The sequence below is a fragment of the Scyliorhinus torazame genome, chromosome 2 (assembly GCF_047496885.1).
Source record: "Scyliorhinus torazame isolate Kashiwa2021f chromosome 2, sScyTor2.1, whole genome shotgun sequence".
Lineage (NCBI taxonomy): Eukaryota > Metazoa > Chordata > Chondrichthyes > Carcharhiniformes > Scyliorhinidae > Scyliorhinus > Scyliorhinus torazame.
Window position 1 is genome coordinate 82,585,529 of NC_092708.1, and position 12,953 is coordinate 82,598,481.

Consider the following 12,953-nt stretch of genomic DNA (forward strand, 5'->3'; position numbering starts at 1 on the left):
ATGAGGAAGACGGCCCTGATTGGGAAGAATTAAACGAGACAGCGCAGAGATATGTTCAGGGAACATGTGCGCAGGGAAAGCCACAAAAGAGGAAAGTGCCCCAACCCCCCACAGAGCAGATAGTTCAGGCTCCAATGAACCCAGTAACCCCCACCGCACCGCCACATCAGACGACACGGAATTTTTGTATACCACCCCCTTAACAGTGACCCAATTACGTGACGCGTGCGAGAAAATCACACCGTTCCTCCCCACCTCAGACCCCCACCATTTCTTTGCCAGAGTAAAGCAGCAGGTGACCATGTACGGCCTGGATGAGCGAGAGCACGTAAAGCTCACAGTTTTGAGTTTAGACCCTTCGGTCGTAGCAGCCCTTCCCGACCCACAGAATGTAGGAGGAGGCACCCTTGCAAAAATGCATACCGCGGTAAAAATACATAACGGGTGACCCCGTAGATGGCCTCAACAAATTCAGGCAAAAGAAAACCGAGCACCCCACAGTGTTCGCTGGACGCCTGTGGATCCACTTTGCAGCAGTTTTTGGAGACTTAGACCGAGCCCATTTGTCCCCAGACAACATGGCCATATGGACCCGCACCCTTATATCCCATGCCACAGAAACAGGACAAAAAGCCTGTACGAATTATGACCCCTCAGAGGAAGCCCACAATGAGAAATGGGTTTTAAAAAGATTGTCCCGCGCCTGGGAGCAGTCTGTACAAAACAAACCCGCAGTTAGGAAACCCGAGGAACAGCAGGAAGAGCAGGCAGACATGCATCCAGTTAAAACGCACCAGAACCCCGCATGGGTAAACGAAGGAAGGAACAGCCCCCCACAGAAACCACCGGAATGTTACAATTGCGGACAATTAGGACATTACGCACGAGAATGTCAAGCCCCCCTGAAACAGCAATGGAGTCAGTCCACAAATGCCCCCCGAACCAGCAAAGACACCAACCGCCCCAACCCCCCACCCAGGGAACCATACCCAAGGGAACAATGCCACCAGAGAGCCTGCTCCACCTGATGTGCCCCAGGGGTCATGTTACAACTGTGGGCAGCCAGGACACTTCGCCCGAGATTGCAGGAGACCCCCACCAGCTAGACTAGCCCCCAGATATGCAAGAGAACACCACCCACAGCAGCTACAAGGTCCCAGCTGCCCAATGCAAACTGAGCGCTTACCCACCACTTCTCATGGCAGCGTTACCTCAGCAAGGCCACTTCATTTTTGTTTCGCTCCTCCTTCCTCTCTTCTTCGGTCACGCTGCACTCCCTCCATATGCTAGTTACACCCCAGTCCAAATGTGATTCACGATGTCCTGTATTCTGATGGAACCTGCAGCATGTTTGTTGTTGTTTGTACTTGTACTGTTAAATGTTGTATGTTAGACTGGAATTTCTTTTCCCACAGCCCCACGCCCTTTCGGCCGAAACCTCTGCGAACTTTCCTGCAGAGACTTGGTAATGTCCCAGACGCCAGTTCAGAGGAACCCGTCTGTCAACAGATACACAGACCCCCGTTCGTAACTGCCCTTCTGGTTCGAAGGAAGAACCAATATGGCAACCCCCCACGATGACTACATTTCTTGCCCGTTCTTGTCGGTTGCTCAGGCAGTGGTGAAACGGCATTGGGACCCGCCCTGCCTGGGAACCCCCCCTCTGGTCAGCTACACTCGGGTAGGGCACACACGGCATTGGTCGCCGTCCTACCCGGGGACTCCATCCAAATCGTACCTGTCGCGGCCCATACGCACCTCATTTCGGAAATTTTTGGTTCAAAAAGTTTTGTTTTGTTTTCAGGTAACCCTTAGGTTGCCAACCCTCTGCTATTTACTTCCTCAAACATTTGGATGGTAAACCACACAGTCTGCGAGACGGCTCGCACTGGTTCAGTATTTGTAAGTGTGTCTTGTCCTGAAATTTGGTTTTTGAAAAAAAAATGAGAGAGTCACACATAGTGACCAATTATTAAGGGAGTAATTGGCACTAAAGGACAGACAGGCTATCATACGAGATGTTAAACTAAGATAGTAACAGACACTATGCTTGATTCCACAGAAGCTCCAGGACCAGAGAAGAGAAGTGAAAGAAGAAGAACCATGAGGACGTCCTCCGCGTTGCTCATCCAAATGGACATTTGGTTGCGCGCGAATGCGAACCCCCTGACCTCAACCCCTCCCAGCCGTTAATGATTCAATTCCCCACAGTACCCAGAGCCCAGTCACAAACGACACCACACCATCTTGGTGTGACAGGTTTATAACCTGGTACTCCCTGTCCTACTTGATAGAGTCCGTATTGGTATTGGCGATACTCTGCTGCGTCGTGCAGACTATCCGTCTGAGAAAATGGAGAAGGAGAGCCTACCGTGCTCGCACCCCGGTAGATAGGATCAGATCCCCAATTTTCAGATATGACCAGACCCCCGACCCCCACGATCTATAATAAAGAACAGTCGTTTGCATTTTTTGTTGTAAATAAAGAAATGTTCTTGAGCAATTGTACAATCCTGAGCTTGACCGCCAAGCCAGAAAATGTGTATAATACTGCTATGATTTTGTTTGTATGGTTGAGGAAGTTAGAGTGATGAAATGTTTAAGTGAGTGTAGTTTATTAAGGATAGTTAGAGGTTCCGATTTTCTTGTTTTGTAATGCATGTTCCTGTTTGACATAGCGCCCCTTAGAATTGTCAGATAAAATTTTTTTGCATAGTTATGGTCAGTGTAGAGGCCATAGAAGAGTGCTCGCCGGGTCAGGGAATGAAAAACAACGCAGTAATGTGATCCTTCATGCTTCGCGTTAGGATCACAAGGAGGGAGTGTAGCCACCTAAGTTGGCCAACTCCCGATTTAAAATGGAGAACAGCAAAGGCTGAAGGGAAATTCAGCCAACACAGGCAGAAACCAGCAGGTGGGAGTTACTGTGTATTAAACTCTGCAAAAGCCCAGACAGCATCGATACCAGCGACCATCAGCATAATAATGTAGCAGCCATCTACATACTAATGAGCAATCCCCTGGAACAATTGAAACATTTGGGATAAACAAAGCCAAGTCAGACTCCCCGGCGCAGCAGGAGCCAACACAAAAGAGGTTAACGGACACCTCAAGACCGCCCATCGATCAGGGAACCGCTCCAGTATTGGAGAAATCAAACCAAGTGATTGGAACGAAGTCCAATCACCTAGAACCAGATACAGGGTCCGCTGCAAAAGGCGGGAAGCCCCTGGGGACTATAAAGTTAAGCCCCCAAGTTCAAATCGTTCTCCTTGACCGGGTCACTCAGCAACGCGAAGCAACCCCTGAGAGTGAACGGTCCAAGCTGCCGCATCCCTGAAGTAAGTCTCAAGTCAACGCTTGCTACGAGATAGGCGCTCCTAGCTACCAGTCCATACCGGCTTTGAACCCCGCAGTTGCAGATTCCGAACGAAAGGCCATTTGTTCCCCTGACCTGGTTGGGGCGGGGGGAGGGGGGGGGGAATTTATCAGAGATCTAAAGATCAGCTTCAGCACGGTGTGAATTTCCCATGCAATTCTCCACTGGTGCCCGCCATGGTGTAGGGAAACCCGCTAGAGGCTGACCTGAAACTGATTTGCATCCCGTGAGTGGGATGCAGATGAAGGCCTGACTGGAATCTTTCTCTCACGTTTGATTGTCCACAACGTCATGTCAGCGGAAAAACATGCCTGGGCAAAACATGTTTGGAACATTGTGGTGCACAGATGTCGGTACTCACCTGAACAATGCCTGGGGCTGCCTCCAGATTTTGGAACGGAGGCCACCAGCAACCCTGGATCCGGAGCTCCACAGCAGTGGGTGAGGGAAGAATCTGCAGGTGGATCATCCAGATTTACTGTCATCAAGAACATAATACCTAGGAGCAGGAGTAGTCTATCTGGCCTCTCGAGCCTGCTCCGTCATTCAATAAGATCATGGCTGATCTTTTTGTGGACTCAGCTCCACTTACCTACCCGCTCGCCATAACCCTTAATTCCTTTACTGTTCAAAAATCTATCTATCTTTGCCTTAAAACCATTCAACGAGGTAGACTCAACTGCTTCACTGGGCAGGGAATTCCACAGATTCACAATCCTTTGGGTGAAGAAGTTCCTCCTCAACTCAGTCCTAAATCTCATCCCTCTTATTTTGATGCTATGCCCCCTAGTTCTAGTTTCACCCGCCTGTGGAAACAACCTCCCTGCTATCTATTTGTTTCATAATTTTATGGTTTTTCTATCGGATCCCCCTTAATCCTTCTAAATTCCAATGAGTATAGTCCCAGTCTACTTAGTCTCTCCTCATAAGACAATCCCCTCAACTCTGGAATCAACCTAGTGAATCTCTTCTGCACCCCCTCCAGTGCCAGTATATTCTTTCTCAAGAAAGAAGACCAATACTGTTCACAGTACTTCAGGTGGGGCACACTATCCAGCTGCAACATAACCTCTCTGTTAAACTCCATCCCTCTAGTAATGAAGGACAAAATCCCATTTGCCGCCGCCTTTTAAAAAAAAAAAAAAAAAATTTTAGAGTGCCCAATTCATTTTTTTCAATTAAGCGGCAGTTTAGCGTGGCCAATCCACCTACCCTGCACATCTTTGGGTTGTGGGGGCGAAACCCACGCAAACACGGAGAGAATGTGCAAAATCCACACGGACAGTGACCCAGAGCCGGGATCGAACCTGTGACTCGGCGCCGTGAGGCATCAGGGTTAGCCCACTGCGCCACCGTGCTGCCTTCCATTTGCCCTCTTAATTACCTGCTGCACCTGCAAACCAACCTTTTGCGATTTATGCACAAGGACACCCAGGTCCCTCTGCACAGCAGCATGCTGCGATCTTTTACTATTTAAATAATAATTTCTACCAAAATGGATGACCTCACATTTACTAACATTGTACTCCATCTGCCACACCCATGCCCACTCACTTTGTGAGTGCCTTTTGTGCGGCACCTTATCGAATGCCTTCTGGAAATCCAGATACGTCATATCCACCAGTTCCCGTTGTCCACCGCGCTCGTAATGTCCTCAAAGAATCACAGTAAATTAGTTAAACATGGCTTGCCTTTCATGAACCCATGCTGCATCTGTCCAATGGGATAATTCCTATCCAGATGTCTCGCTATTTCTTCCTTGATGATAGAATCATAGAATTTACAGTGCCGAAGGAAGCTATTCGGCCCATCGAGTCTACACCGGACCCTGGAAAGAACATCCTATCAAAGCCCACACATCCATCCTATCCCCGTAACCCAGTAACTCCACCTAACCTTTTTGGACACTAAGGGCAATTTAGCATGGCCAATCCACCTAACCTGCACCTCTTTGGACTGTGGGAGAAAACCGGAGCGCCCGGAGGAAACCCGCGCAGACACGGGGAGAACGTGCAGCCTCCACACAGACATGACCCAAGCCGGGGATTGAATCTGGGACCCTGGAGCTGTGAAGAAACTGTGCTAACCACTGTGCTACCGTGCCCCCCCGCATGGGGGAGCGGATTTAGATTCAAGCATTTTTCCCACTGCAGAAGTTAAGCTAACCGGCCTTTTGTCCATCTTTTTTAAACAGTGGCGTCACATTTGCTGTTTTCCAATCTGCTGGAACCGTCCCAGAGTCCAGGGAATTTTGGTAAATTACCATGAGCACATTTGTTATTTCCTCCGCCATCACTTTTAGTACCCTGGGATGTATTCCATCAGGGCCAGGAGACGTGTCTACCTTTAGATCCATTATTTAGATTTAGATCCATTAGCTTACCCAACACTAGCTCCTTCGTGATAATGATCGTTTCTAGGTCCTCACCTGCCGTAGCCGCCTTGCCGTCAATTATTGCCATGTTATTTATGCCTTCCAATGTGAAGATCGACACAAAATACCTGTTCAATGCCTCAGCCATTTCCTAATTTCCCATTATTAAATCTCCCTTTTCATCCTCTAAAGGACCAATGTTGACCTTAGCCAGTTTTTTTTTCATTTTATATATTTGTAGAAACATTTGCTATCTGTTTTATATTCTGAACTAGTTTAGTCTCATAATCCAACTTACTTTTCTTTACAGCTTTTTTTGTGGCTTTGTGTTGACCAAGATTTCCCAATTCCCACTAATCTTTGCCACTTTGTATGCATTTTCTTTCAATTTGATACCCTCCTTTAATTCCTTAGATATCCATGGCAGATTAACCTTTTTCCGACAGTAATCCTCCTTCCAGTAATCCTCCGGCTTTGGACAAGACCAAACCATATGAGCGTGATTTGCGGCCACCGCCACCCCCGCAACGTTCACACACACATCTTCTCTCCCCCCCCCCCCCCCCCCCCACCCATCCCGCAACGCTCACACACATCTTCTCTCCCCCACCCCCACAACGTTCACACACATCTACCCCCTCAAAGAGCCGGCTCATCCTCGCCCTTGTGAGGTGTGCTCTATATACCACCTTCAGCTGTATCAGCCCCAACCTCGCGCACGAGCTGGAGGCATTCACTCTCCGGAGCACCTCACACCAGAACCCCTGCTCCATACCCTCTCCCAACTCTTCCTCCCACTTTGCTTTGATCCCTTCCAGCGGTGCCTTCTCCTCTTCCAAAATAGCTCCCTAAACTGTCGACACCATCCCCTTCTCCAGTCCCACTTTCATCAGCACCTCCTCCATCAATGTGGAGGTCGGCTCAACCGGGAAGCTCTGTATCTCCTTCCTGGCAAATCTCCGTCCCACTTCCCTGGATCAAATCTTATTACCAGACTCCCTGAATATTTCCCTGGGGCCATCGGGAGCAGTGCTGTTGCTAGCGCCTTCAAACCCAACCTCTTAGAAAAACTCTCCTCCATTTTGACCCACTGGGAATCAACTCCTCTGACCCAGCTCTGCCCTTTCTCCACATTCGCTGCCCAGTAATAATACATTGAGTTTGGAGGACCCAAACCCCCTGTTCTCTGTTTGATCCTCATTTCAAGTTGGATGGTCTGAGCGATGATGTGTGATTCTGTTTGCGCATGTGCAACCAGTCTTAACAGTGAAGGCAGAGTTCATCAACTTTATCAGTGCCAACTATTGAAATTCCTCTTTGTACTTGACAGTGAAGAGTGGTATTATGTAATCACTAACAATATGTATAAATCTGTTATGTAGTTCAATATAATTGGGGCTGGTATAGCACAGTGGGCTAAACAGCTGGCTTGTAATGCAGAACAATGCCAGCAGCACGGGTTCAATTCCCGTACCGGCCTCCCCGAACAGGTGCCGGAAAGTGGCGACGAGGGGCTTTTCACAGTAACTTCATTGAAGCCTGCTTGTGACAATAAGCGATTATTATTATAATTATATTATAATTCCATATTAACTGAATGTTGTATGTTGTACAAATAACATCTCAAATTTGCATTCCAACATATGTACTAATTTTGTATTCAGCATTTTTCCTTTGTATTAAGGATAAAAGCTAATAGGGGTTTTCAATTTCTTCTGTTGGAAAAACAAACAAAACTATGGAAACCATTATTTCCTCATCTGCAGCATTAAAATAGCAAAAAGAATTCTGATGAATGTTTCCCTTTTCAGTAAATCATTGGATCTTTATTTGATATGCCTTTCTTGTATTGTACTTCAGTTATGTAATGATTTTTAGATTTAATTCTGGATAACCCATTGTTTATTTTATCCCTATTTGTTTCTTTTCCATATCAGAATAAGCTCTTCCCAAAAGCAATTAAGTATTTACAAAAGGCATTCCAAGTTCGTAAAGTAGTTGGCCCAATTCTACTAAGCAGGTATGATGAAAACTTGTGTTGCCTATATAAACTACTATTATAAAATTTTTGATTTTAGAAAAAAAATCAATATATTTAAGTAGATCGTGAAGGGCAGTGGCCTTTCACTTCTGGTAGCTGTGTTCAAATTGGATTGGATTTGTTTATTGTCACGTGTACCGAGGTACAGTGAAAAGTATTTTTCTGCGAGCAGCTCAACAGATCATTAAGTACACGAGAAGAAAAGGGAATAAAAGAAAATACATAATCCAACCCACACTAACAGAATAGAAGACCTCCACATGCTGTTGGTGATAAAGGTGTAATGTGAATTGAGTTTGTGCACTTCTGGTTAAATTCCTTCTATAAATGGCGGTGCTAAATTGGAATTCACTCAAGCACAGTTAGCTGTTGTGGTCAGTGGAAATAAATTTAAAATGTCTGGTAAGGGTGCTCTACTGAAGATGGTGCTGAGGCACATTGTTGGGGCAGAAGAGATTTATTCTACAATTAACTGTGCAGTATCTAACCTGGGTGCTTGATGCTGATATTGAGCAGCCAAACTAGACAGTGATCCATTCACCAGCATTGACCTGCTCACCATTAATGGCACAAAAACATTCTCAATCCAAAATATATATTTTTGTATACCAGTAAAATATACTTTTTTAAGACTCATGTGTTCAAACCATTAAATGCAATTTATTTTTGCACGATTGTAAAACATTAACCGTGTTCAGTGCCCATATGTCTTGTGGAATACTTATTAATATAAAGTTTATATTAATTATATAAATGCTAATATACTGTTGCCGCTTATTTGCATTTAAGAATTTATTAAGTCTTTAATATTTATTATTAACATATATAAACTAAACTGTCAATTTGTTTTTGGAAGGCCATGTGCGACCAATCAGTACTTAAGAAAGAAGGATGACCCGCACATGTATTGTCAAGGTGCCTGTGCTGAGATCACAAGATGTGGTCCAGTGATAGTGCCAGAAGGACATTTACAGGTAAAACTCTGATAGTAATGGCATTAAACTGACTTCAGTATTTTTTAATATGTTCTATATTTTTCAAGTGTCAAGGTTTTGTATTTCAAGAGTATATTTATTTTAAAACTAGTTGATCCCCTGTGATGTTGTACATAGAGAGTCAAACTAAATGGGCTCTTCATGTTAAGTGGAGTTGGAGGCCAGAATAATCGTATCAGGACTGAGGCAACATTGGGACTGGAAGAGGTTAATAAGCACAACACTGTCATGGGAGGAGTAAGATATTGCAGCAAGATGATGGGGCACAATGAGATTTTGTGGGGGGGTGCAGCAAAGTAGATGGAGTTTGGGGGAAGAAACTAATGCAGGGGATTATAAGTTCCTGATGTGGGAAGTGAGTTTGAGGCTGGCAGACAAAGTAATAATAATAATACATGAGTGCAGAGTGGAAAAAGAGAATGATATCAATGATATAACAGGAGAATGATGGTGAATGATATCACCATCAGTTCAATACAATCATTAGACAGGACTAGGTACTCGTACATCCTCATCAGAGTTAAAGGAATAGACAGGATAAAGTCATAAAAACATGACAAAATGGTGCACCCCCTCCCACAATCATCACAAGATATCATGATGAGTCTACTGCGCTACGGTCGGGTGTGCACCAGCGTATAACCCCCTTGATCCTGCAGTGCCAAAGGCATCACCGACCCATTGCAGCATCCTCTCAACGGATACCAGACCCATTTTTACCCACGTGGAAGCCGAGAGCAGATTAATCCTGACAAAAACAAAAGAAGATGCACAAAAATCCCAGTCCAAAGGGGAGTTACACATAAGCCACATGACGTACTAAGTCCAAATCGAGGCCGGAGGCAGAAACAAAATCATTCCAGACAAATGGAAAGAGAGGACTGGCAGCGATACGTTTGGATTACAGTCAAGCTGAAGGGCCACCCAGCCAACAAGAGAATGGGAGCTAAATGCTCCCACATCTCCAACCCACTCATCATAGAATTTACAGTGCAGAAGGAGGCCATTCAGCCCATCGAGTCTGCACTGACCCTTGGAAAGAGCACCCTACCCAAGCCCGCGTTTCCACCCTATCTCCATAACCCAATAACTCAACCCAACCTTTTGGACACTAAGGGGCAGTTTAGCATGGCCAATCCACCTAACTTTCACATCTTCGGAGGAAACCGGAGCACCCGGAGGAAACCCACGCAGACACGGGAGAAAGTGCAAACTCAACACACTCATCCGAGCCGAATTTGAACCTGGGACCCTGGAGCTGTGAAGTAGCAGTGCTAACCACTGTGCCGCTCTCAAGCAGAGAGAGACCCAAGTGGAAAGATGCAGTATAATGCGGATAAATGTACGGTTGTCCACATCAGTAGCAAAAATAGGAAGGCAGATTATTATTTGAATGGGTGTCAATTGACAGCTTCAACACACGCCCAGTTGTCTGAATTTTCATACAACTCCCTTCAGGTTTCAGTGGCTTTGAGATAGCTGTGAAACTAACAGAAAGCACAAACTCTCTTTGATGTGGTCCAGGAGCTGTCAATCATAGCTTGATGTTTATGAACATTGAGTTTAGTTTAATTTGACAGCTGATTACTTCAAAGCCACTCAAGGGTGAAGGGAAGTGAATGAAACCATGCAGACAGCTGGGTGTGTGTGGAAGATGTCAATTGCAGCCTAGGGAAAGTAATTTCACAGAGTGATGAATGAAAGGCAGGCAGATCAAAGATCTGAGGGGTTTTTCTCTTTCCAGGAATTGACAGGTGCTGCTTTCCCTGCCTGAGCCAGCAGGTGTATTGAACAGGTGAGTCTTAAAGCAGTGATTTTTTTTCACTGCTTATCTGGACTACTCTCTAGCTTCCAGGTAGGGGTCTTTCTTCGGTGGGGTGAGGGAGGGCTTCCAGGCAGGGGTGTCTATATTTGGGGGTCTTCCAGGCAGGGGCTCTCTTCTGGGGTGATATCTGTAATTAGGGGGTGTCTGTTGGGGGTCTTTTTAATTCACGGTTCTCTGGTAGGGGTCTCTTTAATTAGGAGGTTTCTGTGGGAGGGGATCTGGTGGGCGGGTCATGCGTTGTGGGGGGGTAGGGTGGCCCTCTAATGAGCTTTGGGGGCAACTCCCTTAATGAGGGACCACGTTTGTGGAGCTTCACCACCACCCTCGACGCAGCCCCTGTGGCCATCACCCGCACCCCACATGGCCCAGCTCACTTGTTAGCGGTCCCTTGAGCCCCCAGCACCCCACCACATACCGGCAGGTCATCCCTGGGCCCGGTCCCTAGCACAGGCAAAATACCAGCTGGGCACCTTGGCACTGCCAGGCTGACCATGCCAAGGTGCCCGGGTGGCACCAGCGGTGTAAGGGTGCCAGCCTGGCCAGGGACCGACCACTCCGGGGTCTCCGATCGCCTGGGAGACCTCTACCCCCCACCGGCCCAAGTGCCATTTCGCCTGGTCCCCAGTTTGTGAGGACCAGTGTTAAACGGCACCTGGCTGGGGTCTCCTCGGTGAGGCCGATAGATGGCGGGTGCCGGTTAGATCCAGCGGCAGCATAGCTAGGTGAGCTTTTAAACTCTTTTAATTATGCGAGTCTGGGTCCTGCCCATTGTGGGCATGATGCAGATTGCGATGTCTCAGGAGATCTTGTGAGGTGTAACGACCGTCGGGGGTCACGGGAGAGGCAGGATGCGGGAATCGGCCAGTAAATCGGATCGTGGTTTTAAAAAGTAGAAACAGAACTGTGTCAGAAACATTTTTTGGATGGCGCGCAAATAGAATGAAGGGTGTGACAGTAACCCATGTCACCGTTGGAATTAACTTTGAAATAAAACACCGCAGTGTGATGTATTAATGTTTATTTGATCTATCCAGCAATGCAGGGTATGTAGTGAAAATGGAAAATCTTGTGGATCTGCAGGGTTAACCGATGGTGCAGGTGTCTTGGATGCTGACTTTTTACTTTATGTGAGCGCACTGACCACAGAACGCTGTGGACAGGAGGACATTGTAGCCTATGCAGCATACTGCCAACTGGAAGCAGAATTGGACAGGTGAGATCCATTATGAATAGCCCTTGGTATTTAAATAATTGTAACTCGATTTTGAAGCATTCAATTTCAAAATGCCCTCCACAATTCGTAAAATATGAAATCCCGATTCTTATTTGGGACCCTGTCTGTGTAGAACGAATAAGATTTGAGTTTAAAAAATGGGCATTGAAACTCATAATACACTGCTTTGGTTTTAGTGCTAAGATACTGATATCTGGGGCACGATTTACTGGCCGTATCCCACCGGCATCGGGACGGGATGGGGTGGTAGATCCCATGAGAGATCTATCCCGGGATTTAACGAGATCCCGCGAGACATTGAGATCTGGATCCTGCCCACAATGGGTAGAACCCAGAATCGCACAGTTCAAAGAACTAAAACGTTCACCAGCATTCAGCATCTATCGGCCTCGCCGAGGAAACGGTCACAAACGGGGACCAGGCAAAATGGCACTTATGGAAAAGTCATCCAGGTGATCGGTCACCCAGGTGATCGTGCCTGGGCAGCACGGTAACATAATGGTTAGCACAATTGCTTCTCAGCTCCAGGGTCCCATGTTCGATTCCCGGCTTGTGGAGTCTGCACGTTCTCCCCGTGTGTGCGTGTGTTTCCTCCGGGGTGCTCCGGTTTCCTCCCACAGTCCAAAGCTGTGCAGGTTAGGTGGATTGGCCATGATAAATTGCCATTAGTGTCCAAAATTGCCCTTAGTGTTGGGTGGGGTTACTGGGTTATGGGGGTTAGGTTAGAGGTGTGGGCTTGGGTAGGGTGCTCTTTCCAAGAGCCGGTGCAGATTTGATGGGCCGAATGGCCTCCTGCACTGTAAATTCTATGATCTATTCTATGATCTATAATCGGAGGCCCCCGCGCAGATCCATCTGCACCAAAGCAGGATACAGTCAACAACACAGAGTTACATTATAGCCATAGCTTCAAAGGAGGAATAAAACACCCGGGAACCCCAGGAATTTGGGAAATTACAGTGATACCCACAACACAAAAGGCCCGCGGTTAAGAAGGATTTCATATCTCAGGCAGAAGGGGGGGACCTCGTTCCAGAGGTTCTGGTCGTCAAGGCAGCCCCTGGGAGGAGGGCCATCCCATCTTGCCCCAGCACTAGGGAATTCA

General features: G+C 46.8%; 1 protein-coding gene across 2 annotated transcripts in view; it reads left to right on the forward strand.

Moving 5' to 3' along the window:
• lmln (leishmanolysin-like (metallopeptidase M8 family)) overlaps window positions 1-12,953 on the forward strand; it is a 166,089-nt gene that overhangs the window by 53,640 nt on the left and 99,496 nt on the right. For both annotated transcript variants that reach the window (XM_072473178.1, XM_072473179.1), the window contains exons 4-6: window positions 7,691-7,773; window positions 8,651-8,768; window positions 11,649-11,827. In XM_072473178.1, the coding sequence (XP_072329279.1) occupies window positions 7,691-7,773; window positions 8,651-8,768; window positions 11,649-11,827 (380 nt within the window). The remainder of the gene's footprint in view (window positions 1-7,690; window positions 7,774-8,650; window positions 8,769-11,648; window positions 11,828-12,953) is intronic.